Source organism: Coptis chinensis, chromosome 7 (assembly GCF_015680905.1).
Source record: "Coptis chinensis isolate HL-2020 chromosome 7, ASM1568090v1, whole genome shotgun sequence".
Lineage (NCBI taxonomy): Eukaryota > Viridiplantae > Streptophyta > Magnoliopsida > Ranunculales > Ranunculaceae > Coptis > Coptis chinensis.
Window position 1 is genome coordinate 6,088,741 of NC_141462.1, and position 19,594 is coordinate 6,108,334.

Consider the following 19,594-nt stretch of genomic DNA (forward strand, 5'->3'; position numbering starts at 1 on the left):
CTGGCAATATTGATGAGTTCTCGAGTTGGTTGGATGATATTATGGCCTAATGTTTGGCACTTGATGCATTTGAGCACATGCTTTTTTGCATCAATCTGACTTCTTGGCTGGAAGTAGCCCTATGAGATCGCTTTGTGAGCCAAATAGCGACCACCTGTATGATTGCCGCATTCTCCCTCGTGGATTTCTGCGAAAATCATCTGACCCTGTTCTGGGCTTATGCACCTTAGATGGGGCCCTCCAGCAAACTTTCTCAACAATTTGTCATTTACTAGGCAATAGCGACCTGACTGGTAGCGAACTTGTCTGGCCTTGAGTCGATCTGATGGTGCTTTGCCTATCTTGATATAGTCTATGATAGGTTGCATCCATGTTTGACTCATCTGAGTTTCAGAGAGTGGGCATAGGTTGCTGATCTCTAGGACGTGCTCATTTTGGTAAGCGGGTCTATCGATTACTTTGATAAGTAGTTTTCTAGGGTCACAGTTTGGTGTTTGGGTCGCTAGGTACACCAAGCTATCAGTGTGGCAATTCTCTTCCCCATAGGAAATGGTGTATGGTGACTTTCTTAAATGAAGGCAGTATTTGATTCACAATTTGAAGGTATTTAGAAAGATTACCTTCATTGGTGGTATACTCATTTGCGACCTGGCGAATAACCAGTTGTGAATCGCTAAAGACCTTTAGCTCCTGGACATCAAGTTCTAATGCCGTGCGAATCCCCATAATCAAGGCTTCGTATTTAGCTTCATTGTTCAAGATCGCGAAATCAATGCGAACTGATTTTTCCACTATGTTGCCATCTGGTGATACTAGGACTACACCAACTTCGCTGCCACCTAGGTTGCTTGCTCCATCTACGAAAAGTGACCATACTGAAACGTCTTATTGTTTAAAGGTCGGGATGTCGACTGGTGGTTCCCAGTTGAGATCGTCGACTGGGAAATCGGCTAAGAAATCTGCCACAACCTGTCCCTTCTGTGAGGTTCTCGAGGTGAACTCTATGTGGTGTTCCCCGAGTTCTTCTGCCCATATTGTCATGCGAGTTGTCATGTTGGCTTTGAGAATGATCTTCTTTAGAGGAAGATTTGTCAGAACTTTGATTGGATGTGCCTGGAAGTATGGCCTAAACTTTCTTGCGGAGTAAAGTAGTGCCAGTACTGCCTTTTCAATGTGGGAGTAGTTCTTTTTAGCTGGCAATAATGTATTGCTAGTGAAGTAGATCGGCTTTTCAGCATTCTGCTCCTCTTTGAAGAGAACCGAACTGATGGCGAAGTCCGAGATAGCCAAGTATAGCCCCAGTGTCTCACCATCAATTGGTTTTGCCAGTACAGGTGGTGTTGTCAAGTAGTCTTTGAGAGTAGAGAACACCTGGTGGCATTGTTCGTTACACGAGAACTGTTCACCCTTTTTTAGAATCTGTAGGAAGGGTCTGCATTTGTCTGATTCCCCCGATATGAATCGGTTTAGAGCTGCCACCATTCTAGATAGTTTCTGTATTTGCTTATTTGTTTTTGGATCTTGCATATCCAGGAACGCTCGAATCTGATATGGATTCGCTTCTATCCCACGTTGAGATACCTAATACCCAAGAAATTTCCTGGAGGACGCTCCGAAGAGGCATTTTTCGGGGTTGAGCTTCATCTGAGTTCGCCTTCCTACAGATTCTGAGATGAATATGAAGAAATTTAAGCAACTTTATTTGTTCAAATTTTAGGATTGAAAAAGGTGTCTCTCTGAAGCTACAAGATCATTGTCCCAAAATCTAAAGAAAAAGTTTAAATTATACCACATCAATTAAGACGTCCATTGAAATAAAAAGAATCAATCTTGAATACCAAATTCGATAATAACAATCAATCTTCATATTATTCAAATGCAAATTTTTGTAAATATTGAATACCAATTAAATTCAAATTTTATTCAATCATCCAATTGGTACTAAGAGATATTAAATAAGAATAATTTTAAAAGAAAAAAGATAAAACTCACTTGATCGAATTTGGGTTTAAGAGGTGTGGGAGAGTGTAGAAGAAGGAGAAGCGGAGAACACCCTTTTCTAGCCATCAAAATTTGTTGGTTTGCAATTATTTTGGCAAGTTGGTGTGGGAGAGTGTAGAGTAAGAGAACACCTTTTTTTTCTAGCCTTCAAAGTGCGTTCGTCAGTTTGCAATCAACTCTCCACTTTCTTTCCAATCCCAATCACCACCAACACCACCAATTATATCCGAAAATATCGTGGATTAAAACAAAAACTTGTTATATCGTCGAAATATCGGGACATATCCATAAGTATCGTAGATATTTACATTGGTATTTATCTAAATGAATATCATGATATTTATATGTCCATCTATGATTTCTCGATATTTATCGTGATATTTCACAATATATTTCGATATTTTGTACTATGCCTGGTACAATTATTAGGCTAAGTCCAATGGTGCGGCAAAACACTAAATATAACGGAAATTGTGAACGGAAATCTTCCTATCTATCTTTCGATATTTCCCGTTATATCATTAAAATTGTGCCTGGAAGTATATCTATAGTTGATTGGATCTTCCCACCAACGCTATCAGTATAAGTTTACCTATCTATACCGTTAATTTTAATGATATAACGTATTGTCTACACGCCAATAGGAACAGCGGCTAGAAAATTTGTTTGACCAAATTTATTTTCAAAATCTTTTGTCTTGGTGAATTACATTTGTATCCCATGGGAAGGGAAGAAAAAATGATTTTTCATACGCCTTTGGGGGTGGTGGCTAGGGAGGTGTGATTTTTTTTTTTTTTTTTTTTTTTTTTTTTGTGTACACCATTATCAATGGTGGCTAGGGTATGTGATTGTGTTTTTTATTTTATTTTTCTTATGTAATTGGAGAAAACCATTGGGTCTTCAAACACTAACCGTGTACACCATTGGACTTGGCCTTAGTTCACAATTATATAGTCTGCCATGAATATTTCAGATATCTACATCTATATCTTAATATTAAAGCTCCCACATGGGGTATTTTTCGAGCTCTATTAAAATTTCACATCATTATCTCCTATTAAAACAGGAATTTCTCTCCTATTAAATTTTTTTTTAGACACTTCTAATTAAAACAGTATCTCTCCCTCAGTTAAAAAACGGGCTTTTAAACTTAATTAAAATAATTTGTTGAGAATTTAAACGAGTTAGCGACGAAAACATGAATCACTATTTGTTAGAAACTATATATATATATATATATATATATATATATATATATATATTACGATTGTTGAGCAAGTTTTTAAAATAGCCGGTGCATATGCACGGGTCTACTTTCTAGTTAATATTAAAACTCCCACAAAGAGTATTTTTCTAACTCTCTTAAAATTCTGTGTCATCAACTCTTATTAAAATGAGAATTCGTCTTCTATTGAAAAGAGAAATTATAGCATTTCTAATTAAAACGAAAATCATTATCCTATTGTAATGGAAATTCCTCCCCTATTGAAAAAGAAAAATCTAGCAATCACCTCTCTCTATATTAAAGCAGAGTACATCTTATATGGACAATCTCTTTCCTAGGTGGCGCATTCTTGAGACATAGGTATGCCATGTGGACACTCTTAATTAATCATAAGAAGTTTTCTAATACAACGTGAACTCTTAATCTCAAGAAGTTTTGTAACGCCCGTATTTTAAATACGTATTTATTTATTTATTTATTTAAAAATCGGCTGGATTGGATTTAGGATCTGCTGGGCCTGGTTTTGGGCCCGAAATGCAGGTTGGTTTGGGTTTTAAAATACCAAGTATATAAACACATTGTTCTGAGAATAGGGTTCATGGAGAATAATAAAATAATGAAAATGGAAATGCGAGCTTGAAGCTTGTTTTATTGGAGGGGTGGAGCGGACGACTCAAACTTCGGAGGAATTAAGTAGGAACTTCATCTGGTGAGTAGTTAGTTTTCTACTTCAATGTTTTCACTAGATTTTACTGTTCATTTATTTCGGTTATTGTTAATCGTCCGGTAGTTCTATAGTTGTTAAAATGTGTTTAAACGGTCTTTTGGAAACACTGTTGGACTGAGCCTTAAACTGTCGAAGCTTCGAGAAGTTGACAATGGCGGTAAAAAGCAGAGATCGTCTCTCATTGCCTTTTAAACTTGTCTTAGGTTGAATGTATGGTGTGTTAGTCGGGTATAATTGGTTGATGGAGGTCGGGGGTTAAGGCATCTTGGAGGGTGGTTGTCGGTGATTGGATGAAATTTCAAGCTCAAGCTCTAAAGAAATCCCGCTAATGGCAATTAAGCATGACATTGAAACGAAATCATATTTGGCTTGTGTGAACTTTCTTTTTGTTGTGGTATGGTTGGTTGTCGAGGTATGATGGAAATGCTGGTGGTTGTGGGCTGGTAAGGTGCTGCCAAAGCTTGGTTGGAGGCGTTAATGGCGCCGGTGGTTTGGCTGTTTTGGTTTAATTGGTTGTGGTGTTTTGTTGGTGATGGGTTGGTTCATTTAGGTTTGGGGGTAGTGTGAGTGTGGGGATGTATATGGTGCTGTCGAGTGGAGCTTGAGACACCATTAATGGTGGCCGAAATTTACAGATCTAGGTTGATGAAGAGGTTGATTTAAATGCTTATAGGATTTTAGCTTTTGTAAAAGTGGTAGGGGTTGTCGGGGGTTCAAACCCTTGGGTCAAAATGGGTGGTCGAGTGGAGATGGTGGTGGCGGATTTTGGTGGCTGGTGGAGCTGCTTTGGAGGAAGGAGATGACGACCTGGGCTTGGGCCTGGGTCGGTTTCTTTTGGGTTTGGTTGGTTTGGTTGGGCCGAAATGTTTTAGTTTTGTTTGGGCCCGGTTTGTTTTAGTTGGTTTGGTCCATTTTCTTTTAAGTCTTTGGGCCATAACTTAGATTGTTTTGTTGGGCCGGTTTCAGTTCAGTCTAAAGTTTTTGGGCCCGATTATGTTCTAAATTGTTGGGCCAGTTCTAATATTTGTTTGGTGGACCAGTTTAATTTAAAGTTTTCGGGCCGAACTCAGTTGAGTTTTTGGGCCAATTTCTAATATTGCTTGGGGCCAGTCCTTAGGACTTAAAATAGATATTTTTGGGTCTTTCTATGTTTAGACTTTCGGGTTCTAAGGTTTGGGCTTGGCCAGTTGGGTCCGAACTATGACCTTGGTCATGAGCCCATGAGCCATGCACATTGACCTTAGCCATGAACCATGGCTATGACCCTGAACCTGTCGAACATGGAAACGACAGTTTGGCTTTGACCATGACATATTGACTTTGCCTTTGACCATTGACCTTTGACCATGACATGTTGACTTTGACTTTGACTATTGACCTTTGACCTTTGACCATTGACTTTGACCGTTGACTGTTGATTTTTTCCAGTTTTTCTCATATTTGATTTTATGGACTATATATAGTAATAAAATGTTGTCGAACATTATATAACGTAGTTTGTCATTATCTAATTATGATTTGACGTGAGTAGTGTGTAAAACATATATATATTGGGCTTTGATTGTGGACTGTTGACTGTTTAATTGTGCTACATTTTATGTTGTAAATTGTATGGACAAATCCAATGCTAAAATGCTGTGGACGCTTATATAAATTTGGTGATCTTTATCTAATTAAGATTTGACGTGGATATTGTGACACTATGTAATATGTGGGATATATATATTAAATACAATAGTTTTGGAGACATAGATTTATATAAACGTTCCATTTTTATATAGGTGAGATGCTACTATGAGGTAGTATAGTATTGATGAATATTTGCCCACGGGAGTGTGGTGTAGTGCAATAATATATTGGCACGTGAAAGAATGAAATTGGTTATGAGATATAATTAAGATATTTCTAAATATTGTGGTTTAGTGCAATAAGGTATTTGACCTGCACGTGATATAGTGGAATGTTTATGAGTCATAAATGTATGACACCTGAATAAATTACGTAACGAAAATCCTAGAACCTGACTACCACAACTCATGTGATCTGCCCTGTGTGGGCGTATTTGATATATAAGATGTTGTATATATATGAGATGTTGATTGACCCACGTGTTGGGCAATCGTAGCCGAATAGTGGCTTGATTATTCCGTTAGCAAAATAGAACGAGACGCGCGGTATTTTATGCCGAATAGTGGCATTACTTACACAATTGCTTCCGTGTGAGGATTTACCTGGTGTGCGGCATCCCGCTCAGGGTGGTTACGCACGGAGTGGTTCATTATGTAAGGGGAGGCATGTGGATATACATGTTCGGCGTTGGGTAGCGATTGTGGTAGCCAGGAAACTAGGTAAGACATAGATACGACGTGATTTTAGGGACACACAAAGAAAGCCTTAATTAATATAATTATGGTAATATGTTGGTAAATGATATTTCTCTAGATAGATGATTGTATATGTTTGGCTGGTTAGTAGTTTAGTTAGAACCTAAGGCGCCTCGTGGAGGAACTAAATGCCTTTTTATTATGCGTATGGTAGGTTGTATTAGTTGTTGGAAGTTAAGGCGCCTCAGTGGAGGAACTACCTGCCTAGATTATTGTACTTAAGGATGTTGTTTTTAGTTGTTGAAAGTTACGGCGCCTCGGGGAATGAACTAACTGCCGTATGGATGGTGTATATATATGTATAATTATATTTTATATTTTAGAGCTACTCACACCAGCATTTTTATAATGCTGACCGATTTGCATGTTTGCTTATCGGGTGTGTTCGATAAATGAACACAGTTGATAAGTCTTGACAGGTTTAGTGTTGAAGATGATTGGTTGCTGCTTGTGGCTTGCGTTAGCATCGCATTTCAAGATAGACCTTGTTTTCCTTTGACGTGATATAGATTTTCAGTTGAGATAAGGTTATTTGCATTTTCATTTGTAAATTTATGTAATGGAGATGACTTTTGTTTAAGTTGAAATTTTTATTGGTTTTTAATTATCCGCATTATTTAAACTGTTTGTGGGGTTTTGTGAGTTGAGAGTGCGTCACACCTCGGAGATCGAAGAGTCGGGAACAAATAATGTTTTTTCAAATTCTGTCGAAATTCGGGGTGTGACAAGTTTCCTAATACATCACAACTCTAATAAGTCAATCTCGCAAAAAAATCTCATACAACTCTAATAAGGAAATCTTGCTAAATCAACTCTAAATATTTACGCTAATAATTATCACAGTCGTTGAATTCATTGCAATAACAAGCTAAAGAACTCTGCAAATAACAACCTTTGCAAGCGATCCCCCCAAAACGTACCACATTCTCTGGTTTTACATGATTTGCTATAATAGATGACCACTCCCTCACGCTTTTTTTTCTTCATCAAGTTTTGCTTAGATTTATATTGTACGTGATGAATCATGAATCCTTTGCCAGAGGTATTGTTATAGATACTCTATCAATTCTATCAAGCACTTTAATCTCTCAGTTATAGGTATTGTTACTTCTAAATTTTCCGTGCAAGTCTTTATCTTAATAAGCTACATACTGAGTTATAATGTTACATTGTCATTTGGTCTTGCAACAATTAGGGCTTAACCGGATTCAATCAGAATATGCTATCCAAAAATATTATGCATATTGGCAGGTGAGATTGGCGTATAGTGCTAGAAAATCTTGAATGGTTATGGAGCATATGGATTTTCGATCAAGAAAATGCATATATGTAATGCTATATTTATAATCCTTTCAGTGCAGGCAAAAGGTTTGTGATGCTATAACTGTATTTACTGTACGTCTGTTTGTGTGATTTCATTATCCTTGCTAATATAAGTGTTGCTATTAATTAGGGGATTCATAATGTATAACAAATCTTATTATTGCTAAAACATATTTCTAAGAACTGAATGTTCACATATGAGATTGAGTTGCAAATTTTGAATAGAAGAATTTGTACCATTCCTGTAGTCCTGCTAGGTTCAATGCTACGCAGTCTTTGTGGTCTCTTATGAATACTGGATTGAGAACAAAAATGGTTAGCAATGTAGCCAATTCAACAGCTACAACGCTATGTATAAGCAATTTGTGGCACAAAAAGTAACTAGATCATTCGGTCGTGATCATTACTGATACATGTAACTTAGTATAGCATGAAGATCATGAGTTTTATAAACTTATTAAAATTTAAGCCTCGGAACTGATTGAATTGGAGTGGTTTTGATTTTTACCTAAACAACTCACAGAGTTTAGGCTATGTTGCCACAATCAAATAAACCAATGAGCCATTACAAACTTTGTCGAGTAGTAGAACCGTAATCACTCAAAATTACCACTTTACAAAAATAACAATTTTGAGGACATTCGTGCATATTGGGAGCATAGTCACAAAAATCTCTGATTTTTTCAAAAAAAAAAACGTAAAAAGTCTCCAAATTGACAGGTTACCGAATTTCAAAACGAATAAAAAATAAAAATGGTAAAGGTCTCATAATTCTTGATGTTTACTAATTTTTAGCGATTTTTTTGATAATGGATAGCTTTCTATTAATTTATTTTAATATTTTATTTTCTAAATTGCAATTAATTGTAGGATATCGTAAGATATAATAAGACTTTACATATATATTTGCAAATTTTGAATTTGATATATGCTCGAAGTAACCTTGACATACTGCATACTATTTTATGTTTTAATTATTTATGGTTTTTTCGATTTTTTTAACGAATTTGTACGACTTAACGATTTCATCATTGCCGAATTAAGGTTGAATTCCGAATTTGTGACTATGATTGGTAGTACCTAGCTAGCGAATTTGTCACTGCACATAATAATATGTCAGAGGTCAAGATCAAAACATATGGAGTTGATGAGGGCAATCTAGGACTTGAAGTAATATGAGCATTTTATAGATAAGGCTTAGATAACATTGGAAATGATTGGCCAGTGTATCAGCACTAAGTATTGCGCTCAATGTCATCCTATGGTGGAGAGTGTTGATTTAATGTATGTGCGAAACAAGAAGAAGATTTGAAGCACACGCTATGGAGATTCTCATTTGGAAAATAATCCAGGAATTGGTTCGTTACTAGGTAAATTCAAATTTAAATGCCACTTTGACAACCTTGAAGATGCATTGGAGATACCAATTCAATAGATTATGGTCATTTACTAAAACACATATGGAAGCAACCACACTAGGTGGGATGATACCTCTATGGGAACACAACATTAAGTTTTTTTTTTTTTTTTTATGAAGATATCAACCACAAGATTAAAAGTGGAAATAAAAGTGGAATCTCTAAAAGAGCCTGGCCATATCGCCGGGTAAAAAACCTTGTTATAATTAATACGGAAATCCTTCAATTCTCCTATTAAAATGGGAATCACACTTCTAAATTAAAACGGGATCTCTTCCCCAATTAAAAAATAGATTTTTAAAACTTAATTAAAACAATTTGTTGATAAATTAAAACCGGGTTTTGAAGACTTGATTAAAACAATTTGTTAAGAAATTAAGCGGGTTAGCAAACGAAAACATAAATGACAAATTGTTAGAAAATTTCTATATGTATAGTTATGATTGTTGAGTAAGTTTTTAAAAGAGTCGGTATCACCTCTCTATATTAAAAGCAGAATACGTACATCTTATGTGGACAATCTCTTGCCTAAGTGGCCAATTCTTGAGACAGGTATGCCACGTGGACACTCTTAATTAATCACATAAGAAATTTCCTAATACAACATGAACTCTTAATCTTAAGAAGTTTCCTGACACAACACAACTTTAATAAGTCAATCAACATCTGACAAGGAAATTTTATATGACTCCAATAAGAAAAAATTGCTAAATCAACTCCAAAAACTTATCCTAATAATTATCAGTCATTGAATTCCTCACAAAAATTTAGGGGATGTGAATTTTAGAAATAATTCCGGCCATATGGCCGGGTCTAAACCCTTGTAGAATTTTATTTCTCTTGAACTTTTCAATTGGTGGACTTAGCCTTATTTCCATGAACTTTTCAATTCTCTCAATAATACAAGAAAATCCAGTTCATCACAGCCTTCGATTCTTAAATCCATCCAAATCTCAACCGTCCGTTACTATTAAATACACCATAATAATTCCAATCATTCCAACAACACCAACCAAGTTCCAACACTAGCAAACCAGCAAAAAAAAAAAAAAAAGCAAAAATTATATTATCATTTTATAGTTCTTAATCACACCAGATAACTACAATGGATCCCGTTACTGGAGAAGCGACCAAGTCTGTTTTTACTCATGGTGAACGTGAGCTTAATTATATTTTCCGTTTCAAAAGAAATATCAAAAACCTCGGTAACAAGATTGATGCACCAGATAACATCTTCCATTTCATCTATAGTAAGGTTTATTTGTGCAGTAACAAAGACCTGTTAGTTCTACTTTCTACAATGGTGCTTGAGGAAGGGCTCATTTGCCTTCCAGCAGAATACCTAAAGCAGATGTATCAACTCACTATTAAGAAGTCCCTAAAGTGTTATAGAATGATTCTTCAGGTCTCAGCTTCTTTATTAATTACCCAGATTGATTACGCGTTAATAAATTCCAGGCAGTTTGAATGTGGTTCTAGCTAGAAGGGTAATAATTCCTGTTGAATTTGCAGTACTAGTTTTTTAGTGCCACTGCAAACTGAATAGGAACAAGCTTTCACGTTGCGGGACCATGTGACAATTTTGGAGACTTGAAATGGTTTGCTTAAAAATCAACGACACATTCCGACATATATCGCATCAACAAAATACCAATCACTGACAATATAACAAGGGCAAAATAATAATTTCATTAACTAAACACCGCTATAAAATCTTAGATTACAAAACCCTAAACTTCATTTTCTTTCACCACACAACGACACAGCCCAGACCTGAAGTTTGACCTTTGCATCTTCAGCTCCAAATCACACTTAGTATCAGGTTGAGAAGAATGACAAATAAATTGTTCTTCTACAGTGCTGTTCGAGAGGATGACTCTGTTTCTACCACCTCAACTGACAGCGAAGTATATATAGTATCTTCATCGGTGGATCCCGTTACTAGAGAAGTGACCAAGTCTGTTATTTACATAGACCTCGGTGACAATATTGCTGCACTAGAAGCAAATAGAAAAGATGTTCGGTCCAGGGTCGATGCAGCCCGGAATAATAACCATTTGATAAGGAAGACTGTGGACACATGGCTGGAACAGGCAGATCGTTTATTTGAAGAAGCAACACAGCTAAAAAGTGAAGCAGGAGATATTAGCTGGTGGAAAGGGTGGGTTACTAGCTCTCGTTTCAGGCTTGGTAGAAAAGCAGCAAAGAAAAATGTTGATATCCAGAAACACTTGGGAGAGGGGTCTAAGTTTGGCGAAAATAATGTGTCCGACCCTAGGCCTGTTCAAAGCTATGAACCCGAGCCTGATGGTGATTTTAAAACTTTTGCATCAAGGGCGAAGACTGAATTTCAAGTCATCGCGGCATTGAAAAATGATAAAACCAGCTTAGTCGGGATATATGGGATGCCGGGAGTTGGCAAGACCATGTTGATGAAAGCAGTCATGGCCCAACTGAAAAAGGAGAAAGTCTTTGATGAGGTTGTGATGGTTGTCGTGTCTCAGAAGCCCGACTTGGAAACGATCCAAGATGCTATTGCAGAGAAATTGGACCTGAAATTGAAAGGAAAATTGCTTTCTACAAGAGCAGAAGAACTGCGGGAGAGACTTAATCAAGAAAGAAAGACTCTTTTGTGCTTAGATGATGTATGGGAGCGCATGGAGTTAGTTGAAGTAGGCATTCCTTACAAAAATGCGGGAAATCGCTGCAAGGTCATTTTCACAACAAGGAACCAAGGCGAGTGTGAACGTATGGAAATGGACGAAAAGATTGAAGTTAAAGTCTTATCGGAAGTAGACTCATGGGATCTATTTCGAAGTAAAGCTGGTGCTGTTGTGGACTCGTCTGTTTTCGAAACGGTTGCTGGAAATATTGTAAAGGAATGTAAAGGTTTGCCCTTGGCAATCGTTACCTTGGGTTTGGCTTTGAGAAACAAGGATGTTATTGCTGTTTGGGAAGATACACTAGCACGACTACAGAAGTCAATCTCTGAAAAGATGAAGCCTGTCAATCCTTTCATAAGATTGAGCTATGACTTTCTGCAAGATGAGACAACCAAATTGTGCTTCTTATTTTGTTGTATGTTTCCAGAAGACTTTGAGATCCCAACTGATGTGCTGTTTGGTTACATGATGGGAGAAAAGCTGATTAGAGATGTAGACACTTTCGATGAAGCAAGGAATAGATTGCAGGCCACAGTTGAGAAGCTTACATCTGCAGGTTTGTTGTTGAAACTGAACGATAGATTCACTATGATGCATGATGTCGTCCGCGATGTGGCAGTATCAATTGCATGTGAACAAAGAAATGAATTCATTGTTAAAGTTAAAATGAGTTTCGACGAGTGGCCAGATATGGAGTTGGAAAAATGCAAGCGATTGTCATTGATGGATACAGAAATCATCAGGTATCATGTCCCTTCTCAGATTAAAGCTCCAAACCTCTTAACCTTATCTTTGAATAGCTTCAATGATTTACATGAAATTCCTTCCAATTTTTTTCAAGAAATGACAAACCTTTTGACTCTAGATCTAAGTAACACCAAAATTAGATCACTTCCAGCATCACTCTCAAGCCTTACAAACCTCTGTACGCTTCACGTGAATAAGTGTTCTAAGCTGACGAATATATCCCCAGTTGTAAAACTTAACCGCCTTGAAATACTTTGTGTTAATGAATCTGGAATTGCAAATTTTCCAGAAGAGATGGGTAGCCTAACTAGTCTGAAGTCGTTGAACTTTTTAAGAACATACCCGCCTTATACAACCATCTCACCGAAAGTTATATCAAGGTTGTTTCGGTTAGAAGAATTCTCTGGAAATTATATAGAAAATCTCAAATTCTCTTCAGAAAACGATGCTAGTCCATGGAAAAAGATGACAAGATTTAGAATTTCGTTAGGAAAAAACCATATTTCAAGCCTCGGGTACCCGGAAGAGATGGAATTCCAGAAAAGTTTGTTCCTTACACTCTCATCAATTTCAATTTCACATTTGATCCAAGTGTTGTTACCGAAAACAATGTTCTTGTATTTAAAATGCGAGGGGATTGAGAATGTGCTACAGCTTGATAAAATTGAGGTGTCATTCCTTAATTTAAGGGAGTTAGTAGTAGAGAAGTCGCGGCAAATTAGTCACTCTTATACCGTGTGGTGATTTTGTAAACGGACATTGATGTGGGAGATGGGGTGGAGCAAGGGTCGTCTTCGACCCGACTTCGGTTACTTGCCACCTCAATTTTTCGATAATTTAACAATTCTGACTATTATAAGTTGCCATAAGTTGAAGCACCTCTTCCCATTGAGAGTATTTCAACATCTTTCCAAGTTGGAAAAGATGTGTGTGATGCGGTGCTCAGCTTTGGAGATACTGTTTCCAGATCGTAGAAAGACAAGACCAGTCACCCTCTTCTGAAGGATTTCAGTCTTTTCGATTTATCAAAACTGTCAAGTTTCAGTGGAAGCGATTCACTTGTTGTTGATTGGCCCTCCGCAAAATCTCTACAAGTGAGTGAATGCCCGAAATTGAAGAGACTACCCCTGGGTACTCACAGTGTACCCAAACTTGAAAATTTTGCTATTTCGGACCAGGAGTGGTTCAATAAGCTGGAGTGGGACGACCAAAGAATCAAGGCCAAATTGCAAAAAAATTTGGAGGTGAAGTGCTAAACCTTATTTTCTTTATTTATGTTTCATCCACCTCAATTTTATTTTTGACACAAAATATTCTTCTTTTCAACTCATACAAGATGACTTTATATAGGTAAAGAAGAGGAAAATAAGTTTGCAAGCGGGCTTTTTGACTGAGTTCAGAGATAGATGCAAACTGCCTACATGATATCAAGTTGTTGGGTGCGACTTCAATCAAGTCAGATATAGTTCATCTTCCTATTTTATAATTGAAGTTTTCCTCTTTTCTTTTTCTCATGCGTCAGGTCAGTTCTCTCTCACGGGGGAATTGAATGAGCTTTGATGGTGAGTTATGGGGGCTCATTGATGAGCATTTCTAGAGTTGCGGCTTTGAAGGATGCAACTGTGATTGAGCATTTCTTGCCGTTACAAGTATACATGAATCTATAAGTTTGAGAGTATGTACTCGATCGAACTGATGGGCGAGCCGACCTACGATACAAGTAATATATATGACACACATGATGAAGATACAAGAAATAACAAATCTTAGTTTGTTAGGATTAGAGTAGTTTGTTAATATTTTGTTTTACCTCTGTAACTAACAAAATGCCTTGTCAGCAATGTTAGTTAGTTGTAACTATCATAGTATAAATACAGACATGTATTCAAGAATAATTGATTCATTGAATTCATTTTCCTCATTTCTAGTTTTCATTAGTTTCTCTTTAACAAAAACATGACCCATAGGGGATTGGTTCGAAGCATAGCTAGTAAATTCGTGGACTGCAAAAGTTCGGTACGTCAATTATTCGCCTAAGATTCGAAATTTTCAACAATAATACTTTTAAATATTCGGTCCAATAAAACGCTTAACGGTAAAAATAACGATAATCGTTTTTTAAACGGGTATATATCTGAATATATTTCTTTAAAATTCGGCTATATATTTTACATTTAAAATTTTGATATATAAGTATATAACGTTTTTATTTTTATTTTTACAATTTTATTCATGAAAAAATAATACAAATGTCATTTTATTCGCCAAACCTTATAATTCGCGAATAATTCGGCAATTATAAGCCCGACCCAACCAATTCGCGAATTAAACCGTATCATTCAAAAATTTGCCGAATTATTCATTTTATTCGCCAAACCTTATAATTCGCGAATAATTAAAAATAATTCGCTAATTACTAGCTATGGTTCGGGTGTGACGGCGTGATGAGAGATCGTCTAGCTTGTGCAGGACACATGAATAATATGCCCGAGTATATTAGTATCTCACAGGGGCAATGAAACAACTAATGGAGGCAGTGAGGCAATCTATCATAGAATAGATTCTAAAGAAGTGAGAGAAGTTTCCAAAGAAGCAGCAGATGCAGATTCCACCAGACCTCAAGAAATTTAATCATCTACTTCATGCAAGTTTGATTTACTTTTTCTAGACTTATTATACTTTGACCAGCAGGGGAAATGTTTGCCAAACTCAAACTTGAAATATTGTCCTGGTCGTGTTCTGCCTATGGCCAAATGGCAAAGAATTTACAGAGCAACTTAATGAAAATAAGAGGATGATGTCTTGGTCACTTGGTGGAATAATTATAATCTTCTTTATTTCAGATAATTTATCAGATCGTCCGGAGGTCTCTTGGGGTGGGGAATTTTTTTTTTCTGACTTGGTTTTCCACTGAAATAAATTCAAATCTTTTTCTTCTCAGCTAAAATCTTCATATTACCAACTCCAATTTCATCTTTCCCATTCAAATTTCATCTTCTCTATGTCCTTCCTTCTTCCAGATTTTGGCTGCTTCTGGTCTTCTTTCTCGTCATTCCTGTCGCTAGAAGTATGCCAGTATTCTAGTAGTACTGATTGGAGTGGCTCAAAAGTTTGTCTAAGGTGAATAATTAGATATATAAATTCTTCTGTATTGTTTCTGTTAATAAAACAAAATGGTAATTGGGTTGTTTGTGATTTTATTCTATTTAATGAAATTCATTGTAGTAATACTAGTAATAAGTGTTATGTCCATAGCATTTACAATTCAAATATATTTTGTCGACACCATAGCAAACAAAAAGTGGGTTTAAATTTTTTTTGAGAAATAAAAAGAACAAGAAACCAAAGAAAGGTTTGCTGGCGATGCTTTTCTAAGGGTAAATTTGATATCCAAGCAGTAGATTCTTACATTCTGATTTTCTGAGTCAAGAATCGCTGCATAAGCCTTTGCTACACGATGAACTGAGCCAGAAGCTCAAGCATTAAGCACCATGTTGCATGACATTACCAAAAACAAATGTGCTATTTATGAACTTTTGACCTTGGTCCAGATGATCTCGGATCTAGTCCATACACCTGAAGCGATCAGCTTGCCGGGCACGGCTTGTGCAGCTTGGACATCCTTCCTTGGTATTCCCAGACCCATCTTCAACATATGGCTTGTTGTCTTTCATCTGATCAGATTTCAAGCCAATAAAGCCACCAAACTGGTTCGAAGAGAGAGAGGGAGACTGTGATGTGCTTTTCGCACCATGATCGCGAACATGATGTTCATGATCTTGGTCTATATTACCTCTAATCTGTTGATGGGAAGACATTGTGATTGAACTTCAAATTACTAAAACAATTTGAGAGGACCTAATAAACCAGGACTCCAATTCTCCAAATTACTGTTAATACTTTTAAGTAGGCTAAAAAGTTGAGCAACCATTAACGTGTCTAAGGAGTGTGATTGTACCTTTGTAAGCTGAGCAACCATTCGATAATGGAAGTAATATAGCATATTGGTACGAAAAAAAGTATTATTATTGCTTATCATAAGGTCATGGTCTTGGCCTTGGCCTATATTACCTCTAATATGTTGAAGGGAAGACATTGTGATTGAGCTTCGAATTACTCCAAATTATTGTTGATACTTTTAAGTAGGCTAAAAAATTGTTGGAAGAGGACCTTTGTACGTGTTAGCATTTTAGCTGCAACATCTGACTCAGTTGCCACTCATGCCCGAAGGCGGTTGCCCGCTTAGGCTATGATTGCTACCCAAGGCACAACTTGGAGTGTGTTGATTTAGAAGCCTAAACCGAGTTGGGCCCAAAAATTCAAGTTTGTTTTTTTTGGTTAACAAGTTAACAACCCGAAATTTAAGTTCGATAACTCAATTTTGAATAAAACATTTGGTAGTTCTGCTACTACTCGAGATTTAAGTATTAATTACGGGTTAATTATGTTGGGGTTTATACCAATACCAATCGATTTCCCACTACACAGATAATTTGTATGAACACAATTTAACTCCAGACAAATTTTAAATATCAACTACAACCTATACTAACATACCCAACTCACTAAACAACTATTAACAACAGATAATAATGTAAAACAGTAAAAACAAACCACAACACAAAGATTTACCGTAGTTCGGTCAATGGTGCCTACTTCCACAAGAGCTAGTTCTTTATAAAGTGGGAAGGAATATTACAATCTCTCCTTTCAGTCTCTCACCTTACTAGATCACTAATCTCTCTTTACAGGGTTGTCTCTCTGTAAAGGTTATCTCTCAATCTTGATTGCTTTCAAGATTGGGTTTTCTCTCTCTGATTGCTTGCCTGCATTAGTCTTGGTTTTCCAAAACCTTGATTTTTGTTTTTATAGGAAAAAACAAATTTCGTGGTTACTGTAGCGAAGCCCACGAAATATAGGCTTGGGTGTGGGTCGCGCCTCGGGAAAGAGCAATCTGAGCGCGGGTCGCGCTAAAAGTACTGGAGGTCTTCTACAGCATGGGTGAGGGTCGCGCCTTGGTCAGGCCAATCTGAGTGCGGGTCACGCTCTGACATCTCAACGCAGAATGAAATCCTTTTCTCTCCTCATGTGAGGGATAAAGCCAACAATCTCCCATTCTCGAACAGTGAGGAGGGATACCTCTATGCAATTTCCAAATCAATAGGAGGAGTGTCTTTGCCATTCCTAAGAATAGCGTAACAAACATCAAACTTACCTTCGGTAAGACTTTAGTCATCATATCCAACCCGTTCTTGTCGGTATGGATCTTCTCGATACACAAATGCTTGTCTTGAAGTACTTCTAATCCAATGATAACACACGTGTATGTGCTTGGATCTAGAATGAAAACTTCAGATTCTTGCTCAAATGGATGGTTTCTCTACTGCCACATAGAACTACAAACCGTTTACGCTTTTAGCCCTAGTTCGTCGAAGAACCTTTTCATCCATAACAACTCTTTGTAACACTCAGTGGCTGCAATATACTCGGCTTCTGTAGTGGAGAGGGCAACACACTTTTGCAACTTTGATTGCCAATAAACTGCTCCCCCTGCAAAAGTAACCAGATAACTTGGAGGTGGACTTCTTCGAGTCAACATCACCTGCCATGTCTGCATCAGTGTAGCCTTCAAGTAAGGGCTTACTTTCACCAAAGCACAAACACGATTTGGAAGTGCTCTTGAGATATCTCAATATCCACTTAACACCTTCTCAATGTTCCTTCCCCGGATTTGACAGAAAGAACCCCAACGGCAAAAGCAATATTCGGTCTTGTACAACACCATTGCATACATCAAGCTGCCCACTGCGGATGCATAAGGAACCTTTTTCATCTGACTCTGCTCATGCTCACCCTTTGGACACATCTCTTTGGTCATGCAGAACTTGCCGCAAGCGGACAACTAACTGCCGGCTTGATCCATGTTGAATTTCTTCAACACCTTTCCAATGTAGCTTTCTTGAGAAAGCCATAACTTCCCACTTTTCATGTCACAAGTGATCCGCATCCCAAGTATCTGCTTTGCTTGACCCAAATCCTTCATCTCAAAGGACTTACTCAAGTCTTTCTTCATCTTGGATATTTCGTTGATGTTTGGGCCAACTATCAACATATCATCCACATACAGCAATAGCACTATGAAATCCCTATCTGGAAATCTCTGAACAAAGACACAATGATCGGAAGCAGACTTCTTGTATCCTTGCTTCGCTATAAAGGAATCAAACTTTATATACCACTACCTTAGTGCTTGCTTCAACCCATACAAACTCTTTATCAGCTTGCATACTAGGTGCTCCTTGCCTTTGACCTCAAACCCCTCTGGATGGTCCATGTAGACATCTTCTTCAAGGTCTCCATGAAGAAAAGTTGTCTTAACATCTAGCTGCTCAACCTCTAGGTTCATACTTGCGGTCATACCCAATACCACCCGGATAGAAGTCATCTTCACTACTGAGGAGAAAAATCTTATCAAAGTCAATCCCTTTCCTTTGACCGAATCCCTTCACATAAAATGAGCTTTGTGCCTTGGGTGAGGATTGTTCTCCCTCATGCTTGACTTTGTATATCCACTTATTCTTGATAATTTTTCATCCTTGCGGTTTCTCAACTAACTTCATAAGTGTGATTCTTATGCAAAGAATCCATCTCGCCATGCGTGGCCTTCAACCACTTTTCTTTGTCTCCAGTACCTTCAAGTGCCTCTTGATAGTATATAGGTTCTCCACCATCCGATGTAGTAGACGCGTCGACGTGTGGTGGATACCCGTTGAAGCTAGTCTCTGTTTGACCTCCTTGCCCCATCTACTGGTGCCTCAGGAGGATGCACTTCTGCTTGCTCTGGTGGTGGTTCATGCATCTCATCTGCATTTTCTATACCAATAGGTTCTATCCCATCATGAGCAATAGAATTCTCATCATGAGCTTTAAACTCATGGTTCTCTGCATTCTCAATACTTCTGGCTCTGAATCAACAAGATCATTAGTGAAAGCCTGTAGCTTCTCACCCTCTTCAAAGTCTGCTATGGTTTGGTCTTCCAAGAATACAACATCTCGACTTCGGATTACCTTCTTGTTAATCGGATCATAGAGTTTGTAACCAAACT

General features: G+C 37.4%; 1 protein-coding gene and 1 long non-coding RNA gene across 3 annotated transcripts; one reads left to right on the forward strand and one right to left on the reverse strand.

The window, feature by feature from the left end:
* Nucleotides 1–9,995: 9,995 nt before the first annotated feature.
* Nucleotides 9,996–13,876, forward strand: LOC147485551 (disease resistance protein At4g27190-like). 2 transcript variants are annotated; one of them, XM_086573102.1, is made up of 3 exons: nt 9,996–10,283; nt 11,053–13,732; nt 13,839–13,876. In XM_086573102.1, exons 1-2 carry the CDS (start codon nt 10,184–10,186, stop codon nt 13,230–13,232), a joined length of 2,280 nt encoding a protein of 759 aa, XP_086429228.1. In that variant the 5' UTR covers nt 9,996–10,183; the 3' UTR covers nt 13,233–13,732; nt 13,839–13,876. The 2 variants fall into 2 exon arrangements, with proteins under 2 accessions (XP_086429228.1, XP_086429227.1); XM_086573101.1 differs by lacking the exon at nt 9,996–10,283 and having other exon boundaries at nt 10,825–13,732.
* Nucleotides 13,877–15,718: 1,842 nt separating this feature from the next.
* Nucleotides 15,719–16,657, reverse strand: LOC147485552 (uncharacterized). The gene is made up of 2 exons (XR_015202427.1): nt 16,447–16,657; nt 15,719–16,288 (listed from the first exon to the last, which is right to left on the reverse strand). It is a non-coding gene; the product is annotated as an uncharacterized LOC147485552 (long non-coding RNA).
* Nucleotides 16,658–19,594: the final 2,937 nt, after the last annotated feature.